The sequence below is a fragment of the Musa acuminata genome, chromosome BXJ1-7 (genome assembly GCF_036884655.1).
Source record: "Musa acuminata AAA Group cultivar baxijiao chromosome BXJ1-7, Cavendish_Baxijiao_AAA, whole genome shotgun sequence".
Lineage (NCBI taxonomy): Eukaryota > Viridiplantae > Streptophyta > Magnoliopsida > Zingiberales > Musaceae > Musa > Musa acuminata.
Window position 1 is genome coordinate 42,182,504 of NC_088333.1, and position 22,359 is coordinate 42,204,862.

Genomic DNA, 22,359 nt, shown 5'->3' on the forward strand with positions numbered 1-22,359 from the left:
TGCAGAAGAAGAACATGACCAAATGATGCATCCAGGACAAGCAATGTGCACGCCTGTCAGAAATCTGGATCGAGTTTTCTTTCCCTTTATTGGATCCTAATGTGCAAGCATTCAGATTTTGCATCTTGAAAGGCAGTAAAGAACCTCCTCCAGTACATCAGCACCGCCCATCTTACACCAACCAGTGGAGTGGCTTTAGCTTTTCAGTTCATCTGCATGCAATGAAAAAGGACACTGCTAAGGACTTGAATCAGATACATATATATGCTTCTTTTCTATAAAGTCTATCAGACATTGTTTCAGCCTCAGAAAGATGATGTAGGGTGAGGGTGAACCAACAACAAGTTTCCTATTTTTCTCCGGCAGATCTCTCATCTGTCAAACTAATTGCTGCATGCAGTGCTCTGTTTAAAAGCCAAATCACATAACAGTCCTCTTAGTTTACACATCCAATGGTAATGACTAATCTGGTGATCTTGTTTGATAACAGCTTCTAAGGCGATCGATCCATGTATCATTATTACGATTACTATTCAGAGAAAGGCTTTTGTTGGGTATGCTGTCTAAATTCTATTTGTACAAAGTTCCGGAAGCAAGATAGGCTAAAAGCAAAGCAGAAAAGGAAAAGAGCAGAGCCCTCGAGAACTCCTCACCTCTGCCAGCAGTCCAGATCGATTCTGGAACATATGCCATCATCGGTACGCCCCACCGCCCACCTTTCGCTTTCCCTTTCCCTTCGCCCCTTTTTCTTTTATTTACTCCCTCCGTCTCCCTCGTATGGCTTCCTCTCCTCTAAAAGCCATGCTACCTCCGCCGGAGTTCCGAGCCCCGCCGCCGTCTCCGGTAGCCGGTGTGCATCCTCATGGCCTGGACTCCCCAGACGGCGACGACGAGTTCGCCGGGTTCTTGAGCCACTCCCTCCGAGTACCCAAACTCAACCTGCCGCATCGCATCTTCCCCCAGGAAGCAACGGCGTGGAACCCACCGGCGATCGACTTCCAGCCGTTGATCTCGCCGGGGGACGCCGAATCAGGCGCCGCCGATCTTGTCAAGTCCGCGGCAGCAGCATTCGGGTGCTTTCAACTCGTGAACCATGGGATCTCACCGGGCCTCGTCGCGGCGGTCGGAGCCGCGGCGTGCCCCGCGTTCGGAATCCCGCTCGAATCGAGGACAAAGGCGGCGAGATCCCCGGAGAGGCGGTGGGGATTCGAAGTGGAAGAGGAAGGGGAAGGCGAGGAGTTCTTGTGGTGGTGTAGGAGCGGGATGGGAGACCGAAGAGAGTTGGCGGCGATTTGGCCACGGAGTTATAAGGATTTCAGGTAAATAAATAACGCGTCCGACTTCCCGCCTTTTGACGCGCTTATTTTGATCTACATCGGACGGTCATGCGAGGACCGTCAATGCATCTCTTTGCAGCGATAAAGTAGAGGGCTTGTGGTGCGAGATCCAGAAGATTGCAAGCAGAGTCGAAGAGGTTTTGTTGGGTAAGAAGGCGGGAAGAGAGGAGGAAGCAGCAGATGGCTCTTTGCTTTGCCTCCACAAGCATGCACCAAATGGAAGCCATAATGGTGGGATAAAGCATGAACTGCTAAGGATGCTGGTGAGGAGTTGGAGCTGCTCTTGTGATTTGAGCCTGCATCTCCCAGGTGGCGCTTCGGAGTTCCATATCTACTCCAAGCGAGGTTGGTACCGGTTTTGTCCGGAGAATGCAGCCATCGTCGTCACCGTTGGCGATCAAATCCAGGTGATCATTTAAGGTGATATCTGTTTGTTCATATTTCTTGAACGGAATCTGAATCAGACTGATCCTGCGAACATCTGGAGATGGCGGCATCATGCTGAACTCGAATTTTTTGCATCAGGCATGCAGTGGTGGGTTCTACAAGCACGTCATCGGGAAGCCAGTTCTGAAGAAAGGAGACCCCCAGGATTCCATCTCCATGGCATTCCACCACACCACACATCAAGCCATCGTCCACGGCATCTCCCGACCGAATCTACACTCGGAAAAGGAAAAGACCATCTCTCTCGCTGAGCAAATCATGGTGGCAGCGTGCCTAGCAATTGCCTACCACATAATAGCCTTCTTCTTCTGTCGTAGTTGAATGATGCGGCGTTATGTTATGGGAGATGTTTGGTGTTCCTATCTCTAGTGTGTACGCAATTACAGAATGGTGAGTGCATTTGATCTTTTCTTTTACTGTAATAAAGGTTACTACTACAAATACAGTTTTCATTGAGAACAAAGCTTAACTATTGCACACTCTGGAACTTGCTCAGGATTAACAGTGAATATCCTTGGATACGGTCCACGTTAATACAACGAACACTTGTAAACGACAACCGATCTTGAATTTGAGGAAAGGTTCAGCAAAAGTGATCCCTACAAACAAACTACTACACTGCGATAAATTGTTACCATGGAGAACATGGCAACAGTGTGCTAACGTGAAATGGGACTTTATCTTTCTTGATTTACTTATTTAGCATTTCATTTCCATCATTACGGAATGCATATTAAGACCCTTCTGTTGCTATTTTCACGAAGAATCAAATGGAACCTTCAGCAGTTCCTACCTGCTTTAAGTCCGTTCTACTGTCTCAGGACATATCAAAAACCTCGTTCTGTAAACGATATGCCGAGAGCCTGAATGGGCCCAAAGTACTAGCAAGCATAAATAAAGCGACATATGCGATGTGTTGAATCGTTTCAGTTACTGGGACTGAAATCAATAGAACAAAATGATATAGTGGAAGATGCTTATACCTTAAAGTTGCAGCTAAATCTGGGGGTGGCCAAATGCATTGCTGTCCTCGAACCACGCAATCATGACCGAGGCAGGCTGGTCCAGTTATTCTCACGAGCGTGGAACCTGAGATTAGATTTGTTTGGTAAACAGAATGTAGATAAACGACTCTGTCATTATCATATCCATTTGGGAACCAAATATTTTAACAGCCTACCGAAATTTGAACATACATCACATTTTAACTGCTACATGTAATGGGAGATAAAAGATATAATGAAACTAACTTGGTTCGTGAATGCAGCACAAACACAAACACATGCGCGCGCACACACACACACACACCATTGTGCCGAGATGAATGAAAACTGTCATAATTAGTGGGATGCCTTCTGTATATAGAAGAAAGCAAAAACAAAGAAATGGAAAAGGAAAACTCATAATTAGTGGGATGCCTTCTGTATATAGAAGAAAGCAAAAACAAAGAAATGGAAAAGGAAAACTACAACAATGAAGCAGCATAAACATTTTGTGGAGCGAACAACTTTTGACTGTGATTCTCAAACACACACTCAAAGAAGAGAAAAATATGACAAAAGACCACTACATGATGAAATTCCAGTAGTTTATATGGAGAATGGCTAATAGCTGTAAGGCATAAATCACGATACACTCAGAATGACATGAATATTATATACATACAATTAATCTTTCCACCAACAAAGAGAAATGGGATGATCAACATCTGGAACACAGATTTTGCGAACGACTAAAATTTTATAGTGTAAGCCAATGCAAAAGTTTCAATTGCAAGCAGTAGAGCCACGATAAAATTACTCAATTGCAACCTAAGTGGACATGATTGAAGTTATGAAAATAGTCTCTCTGCTTGCATGATTAAATATATCAAGTCTCCTGAGTCTGGTATTGGAGCCTTGTGCATATATCCACTTAATTTGTTCAAGAATTTTGACCATACTAATTTACAATGGGGAAAAAAAAAACACTAGATAGATCCTCTTGTGTATCATGTCTTTTGCAAATGGTGAACCATTTGTTTTACGACAGTATACACAGTATACACCAGTATAGATGGTAAGAGATCAAAGGACTCTAAAAAGAAGATATGGGTTTACGATTCAAGAGTTAAAGAACTAACAAATGAAGAAAACTATCAACGAAAACGAAATTAATCTGCTTTAGAGTTAAAAAAAGGATACATCAAAAGATCAGAGGTTTAGCTATTTGTCTATCCCAAACAAACGGCAAGCAGTCACCTAGACATTACCCAAATAAGTCAGCACGAGTGGGGATTACAGGAACAAGATAGTTCCCAAATGGTGAATCAAAACTTCTATAATTTCCAAGGCATCCTTCTTGTTGTGCCTGTGTAACTGCAAATTTCTTGGCCTGCTGAATTTGCAATTGCACTCTGGCTGGTGCTGTTGGGATCTGTATCTAATTAAAAATTATATATTAACGAACAGATGAAGGAAAGAGGAAAATAAAACTGAAAAAAGAAGCACAAGGTGCAAAAACACACAGGGGAACCAGTTGAAGAAGCTGCAGCATTATCTTTTACAGCAAGTGATGGCACATTCCTGCATGAGAAAAAAAGAATAGAAATGAAAATGACCGAGAAGGCAAGCAGAGACAAACAAAAATATGCAGTTTACACTGGAAATGTGTTTTGAAACAGGCCTATGCTTGTGTCTTTGTTCATGTCTTAACACTAACGCAATCCCATTGCCCAGAGATGAAAAAAAAAATGGACTAGAACCAATCAATTTTAGGATTAAATAGCCTTGAATACAGTTGATATGTTGCAGCTGTAATAGGAAAATAGAAAACATAGAGGTAGATAGCTCAAGATCATAGTAGTTCAAGATCCAATTGGATTGATCATTTAAAATATAGCAGATTGATAGGTTATAGCAAGTTTTTTTTTTTTTGGCAAATGGTAAGTGGTGAAGGTGGGTTTTGATCTTAGAGACTGATAATGACAAAATCTTTACCGACCAAGCTAACTAGCAACTTCAAAAAAACATGTAGCAAGGATTAGAAAGATAATGAAGGTAGCAGAACCGGAGAAGAGCAAAAATAATACATAAAAAAGGAGAAAACAAATGACTAGAAGGAATCCAATGTCAACAAAAGAAAGCAACATTCTCAAAATCCACCTACAATCTAGGTTTGAGACAACCAACCCCTAGCACTACTCAAATAAATAATCTCAAAACCTTGGAAACTCTCAAAGTAAATTTAAACAAGACAATTGACTATCCATTTAATGGAAAAGAAACTATAGGTAAAATGAATCCAATACTGTACAACAACATGTTAGAATTAATGTGAAAGATCCTCCAGAGAATAGAAAAACAATAAACCAGATAATAATGCACAACACTAAAACATAAGCCTAGATTAGGACAGGCCAAGTTTACGGTAATAAATGGGTTTACTTACTGGCAATTTTAAGGTAAATAGTGCTCGGAAGAAAGTTAGCAGTTGTCCGGGTTAAATATTGTTCTTGGTTCTCCCTTAATCTTTATGCAGACTGCCAAATTATGGTCTACAATAAACACCCGTAAGAGATTAAGAAGACCAAGCTCATCAAAGACATACACCAGAAACACTGTTTGCAAACGTAGATGATGCCTCTAAATGGCATCAACCCGAATGATATTTCAAATAGGATTAATATTCAGCTACAACATTTCGATTTTATCATCTTCTAATATGGATCATCTAAGCTTATTCTGGAACAGCAGCATAATTTTTGGATGATTTTTGAAATCAGGCACATAACCAACGGACACAGGCCTAAGATCAACAATATACACTCCCGAAATTTACGAATGAGCCCTGTGAACGAAACCTTTAGACAAGCTCAAATTGGTTGTAATAGAGCATCTATCATCCATCGCGAACCCTCGTATTTTCTAAACATTGCACGTTCCGATGGAAATCTCTGAGATGCTCCCCTAACAGTGAATCTTTCATCCATGTTTCAACAGCGACCAATATAACCTACTTAAAGTTGTGCAGAAAAGTTACCCGAGTATGCCTATTTAGCACAACAAGAACTCTCGATTCTCTCCCGGTAATCACGAACAGAACAAAAACCCCAGGTCATCCTATTTCGAACCAGATTCATATTCGCGAGACACCGTGAAGTGAAACAGGTACATCACCAGATGAACTAAACAAAGGAAAATTTCCTGGTGCAACGAGAGGGAGATCGGAGAGCAGCGTTACCCTTTCTTCGCCTCGATCCTCCGTTTCTTGGCGAAGGAAGCCATGGTCCTGCGCTTCGGGCCGTGTGATGTTGCCCTCTTCTGCGTGGTCGAGGTCGGTGGTTAACTGTTGGGCTTGGGCCGGAACGAGAGATGGGAAGGGCGACGTCGGTTATTGACAACCCCGTCTGGCTCTCTAATATAATATTGTATGATATAGTATTTTCTATTTCCTAATAATTAATTATACCTAAATAATGATATGATAATTTAATACGCCAATATAATTTGGTCCTCGTTGTTTAAATTGGTCTGCCAGGACACTGCAACTCGAAGCCGTCTGAGGACGCCACCTGTTGCTTCTCACCAACGGTCGGATGAGATATTCGAAATTTGAATATAAGGTCATAAGCTACAAAATCACCAACGGTCGGATCTCGTCACCTCTGCAAGTAGAAATCCAAGACGAAAAAGAAACGAGATCAATGGATTTCTCTACGAATAGTCGCTCACCGAACTCTTGGTATCGCAAGCCGTTCCCTTGTGGTGAATTTCTCGACTTTGATCTCCCCTTTTCATCATTTTCGATTTGCATTTTTTGATGAGATTGGAATATCATTGGGTTTCAAGGTTCAATAGCTCGTCTTGATGAGGGCCTTTTTTTTTGGTTGCAGATTCCCAAAGAAGAAGCTCTGGTAAAGGAATGAAAGACGCCGGAGAGACTGACGAAAACAGCAGGCCTTTTTTAGTAGGGAAGGAAGGCAAGAACTTAATGACTACGGCCATGTCTTCGGCTGCGAAGAGGAAGATCTTGTCCGAGAAGAACAACCGCGCGATCTTACCGGAGTCCTGTCATGACGCCCGCTTGGGAGCGCAAATGGGCTCGGATCTTTCTTCGAGGTTCTGTCTTTGTGGGGATCGAGATGAAGCCAGCTCTAGTCCTTCCAACCCTGTTTCTTATGATCCGCTGACGAATTGCACCTCCCCGAGGCCGCAGTTCCTCCGCTATAACCCGCATAGGCGCCGGCAGATTCTCATGCGCTTCGTGGGAGAGAAGAGGGAGGAAGATTACGGATCGGGAGGCGACTCGAGCCTTTCTTCGGATCCGGAGAAGCTTGATGCAGAAGACTTGCTCCCGGCGCCTTCCAAATCCTTACAAGAATGCGAGAAAGAAGAAGTTAGCGACGTTGAAGATATCATCATGGGAGAGGAGGAGGAGGAGGAGGAGGTGGATCAGAGGCCTGGGTGGTCTAAATTGGCATGGAAGATGTTCCTCATTGGGATTTTGCTATTCTCTTCTTATTACGTTTCTTCCATGAGCTCAGATTTCGAACATGGAGATGGGGAAGTGAACCGTCGAGCCTGTGATCAGAACACCTTTTCTGGAAACATGATGGTGACTCTGATGGGGCTGTCTAAGGTTTGCTTGGATGTGCCTCACAAAGAATTTACTTGTGGAAACGACGATAACGACAGCAATCTATCAGATTCAGATGGTCTAAGAATGCGATACTTACAAGAGAACAAATCGCTTCATGGAATTGAAGTGGCAACAAGGAAAGATGGAGGATCGATGGTTGAGAATGGAATTGGTACTGAAGATGACTTTGTGGTTGAAGCAATGACTGACGAGGCTGCTGATTCCCAGTTCGCTGAGCAGCACAAATGCAGTCTTTCTCTTCCAGATGAATGGAGCGAGGAGATTCTGGGTGACACTCATCATGTGCCGGCTGTCTCCTCACAAGTTTCAGAGACTCAATTTGCTGATACCACCTCTTCAGATGATCAAGATGAAATTGTGGACCTCCGGGAGGCACCGTGGGCGGAGGGCGGCGCAGAGCTAAATGAATCTTTGTGGCTTCCTCGTTCCCAAATCTTCTCAAGCCTGGTGTCAGATGATCGAAAAATGGACGACAGTGAAGTCACTGATACAGGGAAGAACGAGTTCAAATGGGACCATAACTTTGTGTTTGCCTCGAAGAATGTTCGTAGGATACTACTATCAATGTCTTTGCTGACGCTTACGCTGAGTACTATCTTGTACAAGTCTTGTCTGAAGCACCAGAAGACCTCAGCGCCAGCATCCACGCCCACCTGTGAGATGAACATTCAGGATGAGGTTATATCTTCCATTAGAGGGAAAGAGGATAAGGTAAGCGATTCAAATGTTTGTCATAAGCCTCTGAGTCACACAAGCAATGAAGGAACAGAGTTAGCTGGTACTCGGCCACCGGTGGTGGAATTGCTTGGGGAGTACACCATCGTTGGGAGAACTGCCCATCCAACAGGTTCAACCCAAAGATTCAGAGGAAGAGGAGCAGATCCGGTTGAGGAATCAAAGCCAGATCAATATCCAACAGATCCGTCGGAGACTTCAGCGATTATGAACAGAAGTCCTGCCGTTCAGAGGTCACTCATTAGGGAACAGGTCAGTTGTCTTCTGTTCTAGCCAAGAAACATGTGTGGAGCTTCAGATTCTCAACTTCTCTATTTTGTGCTGCAGAGTTCTTTAAGGCGCTCAGCCCGACTCCGTAAACGGGTCACTGCACCTTGAGATGAAGTTAGCGAGGTTCTTGATGCTGATTCTAATGCCAGAAATCAGAAACAGAGCATCATCTTGTTGTTTCATTTGATGCTTCCTTCCCTTATTTGACTCATGAATTATCAATTTCCTGTATTGATATTACTGACATGTTGATCCAATAAAGGTTATTTCCCATCAATATATAACTCTGAATGATTCATCGAAGAGTCTTTCGTACTCGTATAGTTGCAGTCACGCTTCTTTTTGTTCTAGTAAGCATCAAAACCTGTGGATTTGCGCAATCATGGTAGCATCAGCACAGGATGCAATGGAAATTGGGTGATATGAAAATAATGCTAGAAATAATCCTGCTCGCATTACTCCTAAGATTCATAAAACAAAAAAATGATAACAGTGATATCAACAAAACAGAGGAAACGATTCTTGTGATCAAACAAAAGACTGCTGAAAGCCTGTAGTCATCACATCACATGAACAAGGAGGAACTTGGCCATCCTCTTCAAGGGGCGTACTCTTGCTGGTCTTGGGAAAGCTCCTTGCGTAGCTTGTGGGAGAACAACTGGCAAGCATCTCCGCTGAGATCAATGGCTGCTGAAAGCGCTATAAAGAGAGCGACGTCCGCCATGCACGATACGTGCTGCACCCCGACTTGAACTGTTGGCTTGCTCACCTTGCCTTGACCTTCCACCGTCGCTGCCATCACGAAGCCACCGGCGAAGGGCCCTGACTTTTCGACGACGCCAGGATCGATGCAGAAGTGGCCACCTTTGCGCATGCTGAGGGACGACTCCACGATGGGGACTCCGCGGTTTGGTCCGGCGTCGGTCATGAGCTCGAACCTGTAGCCCAGGGCGTCGACGGGGCCTTTCTCGCGCCAGGCCACGAGCCGTCCCCATGGCTTCCAGTTGGTGGCGGACGGGCCGACGGCGCGGAGTATGAGCCATGCGCCGGGGTTGGAGCGCGAGACACGGTCTGAACCGGGGGAGGCCACGAAGGGAGTGACGATGGACGCGGCAGCCACCGGGGATCCCGAGAGGTCATGAATGGTTACAGTCCACCCCTTGCGCTGCTCCCTGCTCTCGTGGTCTCTTTCTCCACCCAGTGAACCAAACCAACATCTTCTCCGGTTGCTTTTGGTTGGCGGTGAGCTGTGGATAATATATGGAGTAGTTTAGTCCAACATATTCCTATTTCATTAATGACTTGAGAGGTCTGGCAAACATAACAATGGTCGAAATAAGCTCACGTGGTTCGGGTGGTCCGCCGACGGTCAGCGGAGAACCGGCAACTGAACACCGGTTGGCGAACGCAACCGCCGTGGCCAGTCCCACCGCCTCCTTGGATTTGGTACACCACCGGGCTGCACTCCGGCTCGCTCCCGAACTGGAACACGAACCTGGGGTCCGGCTCCGTCCGCACCACCAGGTGGAGCCGCGCCGCCGACAGCCCGCTCCCCATGCTGACCCACCCGCTCTGTATCACCGCCGCCCGCGTGGCAGCCGACTCGAGGTCCACCGCCACTCTGACCCGGCCGAGCAGCCGGCCGGAGCTGAACCCGCACGTGCTCCCCGTCCGGCCCGCGTAGACCGCCACGGTCAGGCTTGCTGGTCTGCCTGACGGCCTCCGCAACGCGGCTGGCTCGAGACTGATGACGACCGCGGAGGAGGCAACGGCAGAAGTGGACGCTGCTGGTTCGATCAAGTTGGTGGTCGACGTGGGGTCGACGGCGAGAGGGAGAGGAGCGGTCTGGGTGGAGGAGGGGCAGTCTTGGAGTTGGACGGTGCAGAAGCATGGGGTGGCGGAGGGGTGGACGCCAGGGCCTGCCGGCTTCGCCACTGGCGGTAGCTTCAACGCAAGAGATTCCACGATGAGCCGAACGAATGGGCAGGGATCCATCTCTCTCGCTCGCTCTCTCTCTCTCTCTCTCGTATTAACTTCGCTGTGGTGGATCTTTATAGGAAGCATTCGATTCGTCTTTATACAGAAGACAAGATTGAGTGACTGTCTTCATATTATATGATCCACGTAAAAGCAGATTCATCCTACACGAATTTGGAGTTGTACCAGTTCAAGCAACGTGTCACTCCGATTCATGTAGAGATTGGATTAACTACGCCTTCATGCTGGTGAGATCTCAAGAACACCCACCAATCGGCTCACCTCGCCCATGATCAGCTTAAAGAAAGGAGGCAAAATGGGAAAGGTGACAAGGAGGAGGATTAGGATGGGCTGGAGATATTGGTTGGTGCGATGTTGTCACCGGACCCAGCGCATGCAGCTGGAACTAGCTGTGTGCAACCCCTTTCCAAGCGAGCATTTGCCACATAGCGACATCAGATGCAGGCAATCTCTTGGCGTCGATATATCCGCTAATTGGCCGCAGAAGGATAATTGGTGGTTGATTTAGATGGAAACTGCTGATTCAGGTGCCTTTAACATATGGCCACGACATCTCACTGGATCCAGCCAATGAGCAGCTCATCGTATCGAGAAACTGGATGGTGAATTCAAATAGATGCTTGCAGTAGATTTCAAGAAACACGACTGTCAATCTTTGGTGTCCTTGTTTTGGAAGACAGACGACGGTGGATGCCTGCGTTTTGAAGTGTGGGTGAAGAAACCCCCTGTTGGTAGGATGGGTTGCGCCGCAGCTGCTGCAAACATGTCTGTGTGCAAGACAATGTCGTCAAAGCAACACCGGGAAGGTTGACATCCTATGAAGCTGGGGATCTAAATGTGGCTGCACTCTCTCCTAGTTCAAGCTTGTGGTTCTTGACCTAATGAACTGTCGTGGGCAACAAAAGAAAGCATGATAGATGAGCTGTGAGTGAATTGTCCAACAAGTTCCAGTTCCAGTTACGAACTTGTTTGCATTGATGACCAGTTCTTCCAAGTATTCAATTATATACTTGTTAATGCACCCATATGTACTTGGCACTCAACTCAAAAAAGACTCTGGATCTTCACAATTTGTTGATTATTTTGCAGATGAAATCCATGTTGACCTGATGTGGTGAGCCTCCTCCTTCAGTCAGGCAAGTCTCCAAACGTAAAAGAGTTCTGCACTGTCAGGATCTCTCATCCACCATTAGAGATAGAAGAAGGAACACATCATAGGATTCCTCTGAAACAAATATTTCTAACACACATAAGCCTTTTCTTTCTGCATCAGAACAAGAAGACATACATTGATTACACACACACACACACATATTCTATGCAACCCCTGGATGCATGTATCATAGGATCCTCTGGCCAAGGATAGAATTTACCCTCTACTACCTTCCAAATTTTAGGTCTACTCTTGGGTGCCTTTCAACTCGACCTTGCATGGAAGCCCAAGGACAACATGACTGTTTGCAGGACTAGAATAAGAGTTGGAGGCATGTGGCTGTCTTAGATATCCAACTCATCTCCACGTGTAACCCAGATCTCCTGGCTTGACCAGTCTCCTCCATCTCCGGTGATCTTTATCCCTCCGAGGAGAGGGTGTCGGCTGATCATTGCAGCTCCAACGCATGTTACCAGTGATCGTATCCTCAATGGACATGTGCATCCCAACAATTCACGTGGAAGTGCAAGAAATATGTACGTCTAGAATAAGTGTATTACAAGGAAAAGGAATGTTAATTGGAGTAATTATGAAGGAAAAAAAACTATGAAAATTAGGATTTGGATCTCATATTTGAGTATGATGTGATGAATGTTTTGGGTGCTCATGGCCTCTTTGGGATGTCTTGAAAGCATGTTATATTAGGTTTATATATATATATATATATATATATATATATATATATATATATATATATATATATATATATATATATATATATATATATATATATATATTAAATTTATATGAAATTTATGCATAACTTAAAAAATAAATATTAATCTCACGTTATAAAAAATTTAATCTTCTCGATAAATATAGGTGAAAAATGTCAAGCTATATTAATCTTTATGTGAAGTATATTATTTGATAATTGAACTTTGAGTTTTTTTTGTTGTTTGGAGTTATTCACTCCCTCCACAACAAAATATATTGAATATTTATACCCATTATATTATTTTTTAAAATTATAATGAGATTTAGGTAGGAGGTCTTTTAAGATTTGAATTGAGATAATTATTATTAGAGGGTAAAGTCAATTATAACTGAAATGGGTATTAGTTTATTTTTATATTTGTGTTATTTAATGTTAAAAAGTAGGTGAGTTGGCTTTTTCATCGTGCGCTAATTATATATTATCCTGTATACTTAGTTATATTTAATATCTTAATTTTTATATTTTAAAAATTATATTAAGATTTTTATATTTATGAAAGTAAAACATTTAATCATATTACTTCGATAAAGTCTTTTTCTCTTAATTTTTAATTCTATATAGAAATTTTATTGTTTCACTTTAATAAGTATAGAAATTCTAATGTAATTTTTAAAGATAGAACGGAATATTAAAGATAATTAATTACATAAAAATTATATATAATTAATCCTAACATTAACGATTAAACTAAGGTGGATCAACGTACATAAGACATTCAGAGTCCCGGATAGAGATAGAACACATAGGTCAATCTCACCCCAACCAGAGTCACCCTATGTGGATGCACGATGCTTATCAGAATTTGGACGAACAAGAAGATGACCCCATCAAAATTGATTTATGTCTAATAAAAGGTCAAACTAGTTCCATTACCTACTCCCATCTTTTATCTGCATTGCAAATAATGCATGATGATCTGTGAATCTCCTGTCATTTTATAAGTATGTTATTGCAAGTGACATTAACATAGTCGCTCTCCGTGATATCATCATCATCTTCTGATCATTAGTTTCCTGCCTTGCAGTCGCAATCACATCCGTCTAAAGATGCGGCGGCGTCTTCCTCTCCGGCCGCTGCTTAAAGACCGTGTCAGAAGGCAGCTACCACGAAATCATTCTACTACTCGGTTTCGAATTCAGACTCCCATACAGTGGACGCTACCATAAAACCATTGACTTTGACATCGGTGACCTGTTACGCATGTGAATGGACAGATCAGCAACCCCATTTCTTGCTGCTTTACTCTGTAACAGCTGCAGCTGTTAAGCATCCAATGCTTCAATCGTTTCAGGTGGAACCCGCACGCTTTATGTACACGTGTATCATGCTTAGTTTCTCGGCTCTGCCGAAGCGTGTCCGCAGGAAGCCAGCAATCCAAAGAGCTGGTGAGGAAGGGCTTGGTCAAAGTCCGCGATCAGGTCATCTACCAACCTCTTCTACTAAAGCAGGAGATGGCCGGCCATCTGATTTCGCGCATTGGGTGGTGTTGGCTCGTGGAGTATGGCCTTTTGGTTCTTCCTTCTTCTGGCGATCGCGTCTCTGAGCACAAGTCACGCACAGCTTCCTACTACTGACGGTGATCCAGCTTCTACTGGAGCTTAATCTGATATCGTTGTTGCTTCTTCCTATTTATTCACAGCAGTTCTCTAGCAAATGATGGCATATACGTTTCCAGATGATTTTATCATGCATTTAGGCAGTAGCTGATCCTTGATTCATGTCAGTTTTGATGCCTCCCTCAAATGTCATATGATTCACGACACTTCCTTGAAAATGATTTCGGCAATCTCTTGGCAAATGTTCACTAACAATCACAGTGGTCAATCTTCATTCCATCATCATCTTTTGCAGGATACGTGAGTATCGACTGTGGCATCAGCAGCAACACAAATTACACCGACGAAACCACCAACATACCATACGTATCAGACGACGGGTTCATCGACACAGGGACGGACCACACCATCGCCTCCAACTACGCAGGCTCCTCGCTCGAGAAACAACTACAGACTCTTCGAAGCTTTCCAAATGGATCTCGGAATTGCTACGCACTGACGGTGACGCCGGGTCAGAAGTACTTGGTGAGAGCCTCCTTCATGTACGGGAGCTACGACGGCCTGAACGGAGCGAGCCCCAGCAATCCCCTCCTCTTCGACCTTCACCTTGGCGTCAACCTTTGGACGACCGTCAACATCACCAAGGCATCCGATGTTCATCGGGCAGAGGCCATTTTTGTTGCTTCTGCTGATTCCGCATCGGTCTGCTTGGTAAAGACTGGCTCTGCAACTCCCTTCATATCTGCACTGGAGCTGCGGCCGCTCAAGAACGCCATCTATTCTTACGCCAATGCTACGCAAAATCTGGTCCTGTTCTTGCGAATTAACCTGGCACCGACCACGAATAACTTGTTGAGGTGAGCCGAAGCATCACAGCTGCTGATCACCAAAATATTTCTGTTTTCTTTCAAATTACTCATAGAATTTGATTTGATTTGATTTGATTATATTTTTAAAATATTTTTTTATTATATTACAGTATTTTTTTGATATTATCAAAAAATATTATAACGTTGTAAAAATATTATAAGACCGAATTATAGGAAAAGAAAAGAGAAAGAAAAGGGGAAGTGTATGTCTTTGGGTATTTATGATATTAGGTAAAAAAAATAAAAAGAGGAGTTTTTTTTTAAATATATTTGTTCTCACAAATTTTGATAAAACAAATTTATTTTTATTTAAATATTAAAATATTTCCATTAAGTTTTTAGATTTTATAAGAATATATATATATATATATATATATATATATATATAATAGGATAATTTATTTTAAATAAAAAAGAATATAACGAGAAAGTGAGCTAACCGTACGATATACTTGTGATGTGGTGATGATCAACAGATATCCGTTCGACCGCTACGATCGCATCTGGCGGCCCTCCGTTGCTGCGACCGGTTGGACCTCCATATCTACCAACCTCACAGTAAATAACTACGCCAAGGATCAATTCGAGGCTCCGTCGGCTGTGATGCAAACGGCGGCAGTGCCCGTTAACGCCAGCATGTTGGAATTCTACTGGGACTTTGTGGGTTCGGGCGCCCCCGTTAACGAGTTCTACGCCAACCTCCACTTCTCGGAGCTTCTCCCGAACACCTCGAGGGCGTTCAACGTTTACCTCAATGGCGACAAGTGGTACGCTAACTATACCCCGCCCTACCTCATGTCCGATGCCATATACAGCACCACCCCCCTGACTCCTAGTCTGCGGTATAATTGGACTCTCAACTCCTCGGGCCTGTCCACGCTTCCTCCAATCCTCAACGCGCTCGAAGTCTACGCGCCGATGTTTGTCAAGAACACGCCGACCGACTCTGACGACGGTACGTTAGGATATTTCTTATTTCCTTTTACTTGAGCTGCACATCATGATAATTATCATTTCCATGACATTATATATTGTCAGCACAAGTAGAGGGCAAATTCGCCAATAGATTTTCTTCGAACAAATGCTTGAGCAGGGTCGAAATATGATGTTGATTTACAAGTGGTAAACTGATCTTAAAATTTAATATTCCCTTTTCTGGTGTCGGTTTCAAGCTCCCGTGTCTAGTTAATCATCAGAGAATTCTCATCTTCTAGGTTCAAAACCTGTTTGAGCCTAAATTTGGCTTTCTTGTATAGGCTTCTGATTACTGACATCAACTGACCAGTTCATGAACCTTAAATTTGTCAGCCACTCACAGGTTGACTTTTCTAATGCTTATTAGTCGGGCTATCGCATTTTAGGCCTTTGGACCATATTTAATCTAACAGGAGAGCCATTAATCTTAGATTGTAAGAAAATTAGGAATAACGGGAATTGCTCATAAAATGCCTTCGTACCATATTATAACATTACCTTTTTTTTCATACTCGCTGCAAGTTTAATTTTTGAGGATTCATGAGTGTTCTGAGATGATCTTACTAATGCAGGACAGGGTTAACAAAACGGATGTCAGGTAGATGTAGATGATGAAAGAATACTTGATCCTACCATTCTATAAGATCATGTGTTTGGTTTGCAATCATCGTTAGTAATAGATCATGTGGTTTAGTGAAATATCTTTTACAGAATCCTGTGTTTGAAATGGATGCATTGCAGAATACATGGAATAATATGTTTGTTTAGAGGCTACGATTATAATATGAAAAACAGAGTCTACTTAAAAGTACACCCTGAAGAAAAAAAAATGTTACATACTGAAAACATTATGAGATATGCATGCTTTGAGATATTTGATACCTTGATGTTCATAATCATGTGAAAGTTTATTTTATGTTTTCTTTTGATCCCTGTTTTTATTATTTTGTATCTTTTGTCTTGCACTAAATCTGCTATTCGAATTACACTTTAGTAATTATTTTATTGAACAAATGATATGTCACTACACTTAGTGATTTTGGCTTGGTTTCTAATAATTTTGGAATCAGTTGATGCCATTATCAATGTCAGGGTACAATATCAACTGAAGAGAAACTGGATGGGTGATCCATGTTCCCCAAAAGAATATGCTTGGGATGGCTTGAAGTGCAGCTATGATCTCAATTCACCAAGGATCACAGATGTGTGAGTATCCAGCATAAAGATGAAGAGAATTGCAATGATGTGAAAATCAGGTTTTTAAGAAAATTCTTAAGCACCGTCTAAAAGACCAAAATGTTTTGCAGAAACCTGTCAGCAAGTGCATTGACTGGCCCTATTTCCTCTTCTTTTGCCAAGCTCACAGCAATCAAGTACCTGTAAGTGCTGGTAGCTTTGTTTATTCTTGATCTGCTCTCTCATTTGGTTCTGGCATAAGAAAATTGGACTAGGAATTTTTGAACCACTTAGAAATTCTATGTTAAGAAGTTAATTTACATTTTAATTTGGCTAAAATCTCATTGAAGTGTTTGATTAAAGAGGTGATTCCAGAATAATCTGTGTAAATGACATATTTGACCAAAGATACTACATAGGAATGCTATAAATTTGACACTTATGTGAATCTTTACTATAATCAACTTTTACTTTAGAGGAAAAAATTAGTTGTTGCATGACTGTCCATTTGTCATGACTTGTATTAAGTTGGCTAGTCTAAATCATGTGCCATATTAATTTGGCTAGTGTAACGGATCATTGATACTATGCGATGCATTATTTTCTCTTGGTCTCTATTTGAGGTGGAAATCAGTGATCACATACGTATGTGACTTTCCAAATCAGTAATTGACTAATGTATGTGACTTTCCATGTCAGTGACTTGTCATATAACAACCTAACAGGATCCTTGCCAGATGTTCTGGGAAATTTGCCATCGCTTCAAGTCCTGTAAGAATTGCTACTCTTTATCATCAGATTTGCAATGAAAAGGAAAATTGACCCGCTAACTTTTGGTTTCCTTCTACAGGAATTTGGCAGGCAACAATCTTTCTGGGCCAATTCCTGCTTCTCTACTAAAAAGATCACAGCAAGGGTTGCTGATACTTAGGTCTGTTTCTTTTGTTATCCTACTTATGAAGTTATAGAGGCATCTGTCATAGAGTTCTTTTTTTTTTTGGAGCAAAAAATGAGGTTTAATATAGAGTTTAAGGGTGGTGATGGTAATAACTGAATTTTTGTTCTTTTTGCTTTGGGTTTCACCTTGTTCTCTTTTTCCAATGCCACTGCACCTAAAACATGTCCTTCGGTCTAAAACTGCAATCTCTAGTAATAATGCAACAGTTTATTTCATTTAAACTTTAACTTTTTTGAAGAAGAAACATAGACTAATTGCTAACCAATACTAATATCAAGTTAATAATTCTACTGTAGAACTGAAGGCAATCAAAATTTATGCGCCAGTGGAAATTCATGTGAGATAAAGACGGACACAGAATCAAAAAAGAAGAAGATTGCAACACCTATTATCGTGATTATTTGTCTAGTTCCTGTGGTGCTATTTCTTGTGGCTATATTTATCTTCTGTCGAATGAGAAAATCAAAAGGTAAGTGCTTGCTGCAGCAAATTATAACTGTCCATTCATGTCTTTGATGCATACTAGCTCAGATATTTGCAAGCATTAGCTACTTAATCACTCCCATACGACCTACAATTTATAATTATCATGTTTTATTTGAAAGGGTCAGCAAATATCTTGGTGCAGCCAGAGAAGGAAAGATTGTCCAACTTAGTAAAGGGTCATCAAGATAATCCTTTGCAACTTGATAATCGACAGTTTACGTACACGGAGGTGTTGAGAATAACCAACAACTTTGAAAGAACTCTTGGCAAGGGTGGATTTGGCACTGTGCACCATGGATATTTGGAAGATGGTACTCAAGTCGCAGTCAAGACACGCTCTCAATCATCTTCACAGGGAACCAAAGAGTTTCTAGCTGAGGTAACTATTTCAACCCTAACAGATTATAGATCTTAAATTTACAAGATGTCTTTCAGTTAAACGTAATATGTTTTTGAAGGGATTAGTTAGTTTAATTTGTAACTGGAGTATGGTCTGCAAACTCAAATATGCATTAGAATGTTAGTTAACTAGTGCACTTCTCCGATGGAAATATACTCTTCAATACAGGTGATGCTTTGTTTTGTAGCAGGCAGTGAATCTTGGTACTTTCTTGATAATTTATTCGTCATATTGTGTGATTTTCTAAAGCCCATTAATGCAAGGCAGGTTTTCAACATTGAGCATATTGCTTTTCCATTATTGAGGGTCAGCTTCTTTTAAGCTCTGCATTTGACAATTCTGGTTTTGTTTGCAGGTGCAGCACCTGATAAGGATTCATCACAAAAGTCTAGTTTCTTTGGTTGGCTACTGCATGGATGGAGATCATCTGGCTCTTGTCTATGAGTACATGTCTCAAGGAACACTGCTGGATTATATTAGAGGTTATGAATTGTGCATCTCATTGTTGAATTTGCATCCTGAAATTGGAATTTTGCACATTAGATTCCTGATGTTTCTATAAAGAATAGGATTTCTGTTTGGTTCATTTTCATAGCAGCTTTTGAGTGAAACATAAGCAAATTATAGGTTAGCATATCAACCTTATCCATCTTGCAGTTTGAGAAAAGGTAAATTGGCCATTTATTTCATTTTTTAGATCCATTTTTCTTTGAGGAAAAGTAAGATCATTTGATTTTACTATACTAGCCTGTGGTTATAGAAGGTTTCATCAACATGATGGCATGGACCGTGGGAAATGGTGACATTTTAATTATTTTCTTGTTTCAGTTTTCTTTGGTTATAGTTATAGAAGATCATCTATAGAATTCTTATATGACAAATTGACACAAAATTTGTTCTTTGGCAGAAAGAGATGTTGCCTCCTCATACTTTGTAAGTCATAATAAAGCAACTTAAAAACTTATATCTTAAACTAAAAGGAAAATTCACATAAAGTGAAAGTTCTACTGAAGAAGAAATCCTGATGGTGATTATATGACATCCTATTCACTTTAGAACCTGATGAAACTATGTAAAAGACCTTGCTAAGCTAGTGCACCCTTGCTGCTTTCCACAATCAAATGCAGCAATTTTCACATTTGACGCACAGCAATTTCTTATGCCTTGATTACTAGAAAGGCATCACTATTGTCTTGAGCGTCAAACTGACAACTGTAACAGGAATTAAGCACTCTGTATTACATAATTTTCAGTAAACTTCCAGTGAACTGATGAAAGCGTTATTGTAATCGTCTTCTTCGACAGGGAAAACTCGCAATGCCAGTGCTTTTAGTTGGGGAAAACGCCTCCAGATCGCAATTGAAGCTGCACAAGGTTTGGTAGCAAATTAGAAACGCACAATATTAAGCTGTTTGTGTATCTCTTCATTTTACATTTGCAGTTTTCCATGACGTGCAGGTCTAGAATATTTGCACAAGGGATGCAAACCACCACTAATACATAGGGATGTGAAGACTGCAAATATCCTTTTGAGTGAACAGCTAGAGGCAAAGATTGCAGATTTTGGACTGTCCAAGGCTATCCAAAATGATGTTACTAATGTGTCCACGGCAGTGGTTGGCACACCCGGATACCTTGATCCAGAGTACGTAACAAACTGTTTCATTATTCTTTTTTATTTTGGCCCATATAGATATATATGTCACTAAAATTTATCACTAAGAACAGGAAGAATGTTTCTCTTCCACACGGCTGAACTTATGGGATTATGAGTCCAAATTAGATTTTTGACTTCTGAGAGCATGCTATTTTGTGAAGAGGAATTAATAAGAGATTTAACTTAACTTTATACTGCATCTTGCTATGGAAAAAATAAGATAAAGTAACCTCAGTCAGCTGGCCTGATGTTTCTTAAAGCTAGACTTAAGGTGATGTGCTCTAAATAGAGGCAGTATACTTGTGTTACATAGAGCACAGATTGGTGTACCCCTGTCGACTTACCATACTGTCATGAATAAACTGCGTTAAATTATCTTTCAATTATTGTTATCCCCGGTGCATAATCCTATTTGTTTTCTTAGTAAGAAGTATTTTTCTTCCAAAAAAGACTCATGTAACATATATAGTGAACCATGACAGTGAGGCTAATTCTGATATGCTTTGGTGCTTGTTCAGGTATTACATCTCCTGCCAACTCAGTGAGAAGAGTGATGTGTATGGATTTGGGGTGATCCTGTTGGAGCTCATCACAGCTGAGCCGCCAATTCTTATAGGCAGACAGAATGCTCATATAGTTCAACGGGTGCGCGAAAGGCTTGCCAACGGGAATATCGAGGACGTCATCGATTCCAAGCTGCAGGGGGAGTACGATGTGAATTCGGTGTGGAAGGTTGCTGATATAGCATTTAGGTGCACGGCACAAGCCTCCCACCAGAGACCCACCATGACGGACGTTGTAGCAGAGCTGAAGGAGAGCTTGGCACTGGAGTGTCCTCATGATACCATGAGCAATAGTAACATCTATTCCGAAACCAATGAGGCGAGCCAGAATACCACTATAGAAATGGAACGATTTGTGGAGTTCTCTCCATCAGCAAGATAGAACCATGGGCTGTGTGGGATGATGCGTACTTCTACGTTCAATTGAGCTCTAATTTTGTCTTAGAGACTGATATGTACTATAATGTTGTGCTTTGATGAGTGTACGGTAAACACTAAGCTAAATAAGTTCTGGGTGAATCTTGGATGTGCGTGGTTCGAATTGTCCGAAACCATGTTGAAGGCTACTGTGCCCTGTCGATACGCTGTGTTTTGTGTACAGTGCAGGTTGATCCTTGTGGATAATAATACTCTGTCCATCTGCTCTTCCACGCCGCCCCGTAAGCGTTCTGCCTTATCTTCTTCCTCCTCTCTCTCTCTCTCTCTCTCTCTCCCTTCGGCTTCGCCCACCTTTACTTCTCAAACATAAGAATACAATTCATAATCCTTCAGCTAGCCTGTAGGATTTGACATTCTCTTGGAGAGGCATTGGCTCATGCGTGGCATGCATGACTGACATTGACACAAATGGCTTAGGAAGAATCTGCAGGGCATGTTTCGTGCATTGTCCTACAACGACAGCCATCAGACCAGCGGATAACGGTAAGAGAAATACTGAACGTCCGTTGACCTCCACCAAGTCAGAAGGTCATTTCGTAGAGGTCTCTTTCTTCTTCACTGGCTAGGATGTAACGATGCACGAATCTTAATGTACGTCACACTTCTTGAGAAGAAACCACGGGCCAGATTATGTCAACGCATCAGACTTTGTCGAGAACCCCGTCATCTTACGATCTCAAATTCTCACCTATATTTCTTGCTAATTGAACACGTCTTGCATACGCTCGGTGGACTTCATTATTCACAGAAGAAATCTGGCATGACAAGTAATCTAATACATGTAGCTGGAAGCAGATGTTATTAATCATGCATCCACTTACCAAAAGAACGAAGTATATGTATGAAGTATAATATACCTTCGTTCCCTTAACGTGGTTTCGTTCTTCTTCTTCGTGGGATGGAGGAGTTGACCCACAACGAAG

The 22,359-nt window shown here is 42.0% G+C and overlaps 4 protein-coding genes across 12 annotated transcripts; 3 read left to right on the top strand and 1 right to left on the bottom strand.

Annotated features, from left to right (window-relative positions):
• Positions 1-56: 56 nt before the first annotated feature.
• Positions 57-10,683, bottom strand: LOC135679519 (uncharacterized). 5 transcript variants are annotated; one of them, XM_065193367.1, is made up of 8 exons: positions 9,775-10,683; positions 7,501-9,676; positions 6,006-7,135; positions 4,291-4,348; positions 4,036-4,199; positions 3,035-3,139; positions 2,768-2,873; positions 57-212 (listed from the first exon to the last, which is right to left on the bottom strand). In XM_065193367.1, exons 1-2 carry the CDS (start codon positions 10,491-10,493, stop codon positions 9,028-9,030), a joined length of 1,368 nt encoding a protein of 455 aa, XP_065049439.1. In that variant the 5' UTR covers positions 10,494-10,683; the 3' UTR covers positions 57-212; positions 2,768-2,873; positions 3,035-3,139; positions 4,036-4,199; positions 4,291-4,348; positions 6,006-7,135; positions 7,501-9,027. The 5 variants fall into 5 exon arrangements, with proteins under 5 accessions (XP_065049439.1, XP_065049437.1, XP_065049438.1 ...); XM_065193365.1 differs by lacking the exon at positions 3,035-3,139; XM_065193366.1 differs by lacking the exon at positions 57-212 and having other exon boundaries at positions 2,610-2,873.
• Positions 550-2,415, top strand: LOC135679521 (jasmonate-induced oxygenase 4-like). 3 transcript variants are annotated; one of them, XM_065193369.1, is made up of 4 exons: positions 550-698; positions 800-1,319; positions 1,417-1,744; positions 1,863-2,271. In XM_065193369.1, exons 2-4 carry the CDS (start codon positions 802-804, stop codon positions 2,103-2,105), a joined length of 1,089 nt encoding a protein of 362 aa, XP_065049441.1. In that variant the 5' UTR covers positions 550-698; positions 800-801; the 3' UTR covers positions 2,106-2,271. The 3 variants fall into 3 exon arrangements, 2 of the variants coding, with proteins under 2 accessions (XP_065049441.1, XP_065049440.1); XR_010515275.1 differs by lacking the exon at positions 550-698 and adding an exon at positions 2,281-2,415 and having other exon boundaries at positions 744-1,319; positions 1,863-2,174; XM_065193368.1 differs by lacking the exon at positions 550-698 and having other exon boundaries at positions 744-1,319.
• Positions 6,422-8,622, top strand: LOC135679518 (uncharacterized). Its single transcript, XM_065193362.1, has 3 exons — positions 6,422-6,529; positions 6,658-8,411; positions 8,487-8,622. The coding sequence occupies exons 1-3, from the start codon at positions 6,469-6,471 to the stop codon at positions 8,535-8,537; spliced, it is 1,866 nt and encodes a 621-aa protein (XP_065049434.1). The 5' UTR covers positions 6,422-6,468; the 3' UTR covers positions 8,538-8,622.
• Positions 10,684-13,789: 3,106 nt separating the features above from the next.
• LOC135586208 (putative leucine-rich repeat receptor-like protein kinase At2g19210) lies at positions 13,790-21,517 on the top strand. 3 transcript variants are annotated; one of them, XM_065193370.1, is made up of 13 exons: positions 13,790-13,934; positions 14,210-14,771; positions 15,260-15,738; positions 16,829-16,964; positions 17,066-17,137; positions 17,634-17,705; positions 17,785-17,865; positions 18,189-18,361; positions 18,498-18,757; positions 19,134-19,260; positions 20,084-20,152; positions 20,237-20,423; positions 20,954-21,517. In XM_065193370.1, the coding sequence occupies exons 1-13, from the start codon at positions 13,859-13,861 to the stop codon at positions 21,378-21,380; spliced, it is 2,721 nt and encodes a 906-aa protein (XP_065049442.1). In that variant the 5' UTR covers positions 13,790-13,858; the 3' UTR covers positions 21,381-21,517. The 3 variants fall into 3 exon arrangements, with proteins under 3 accessions (XP_065049442.1, XP_065049443.1, XP_065049445.1); XM_065193371.1 differs by having other exon boundaries at positions 18,504-18,757; XM_065193373.1 differs by lacking the exon at positions 13,790-13,934 and adding an exon at positions 13,943-14,077.
• Positions 21,518-22,359: the final 842 nt, after the last annotated feature.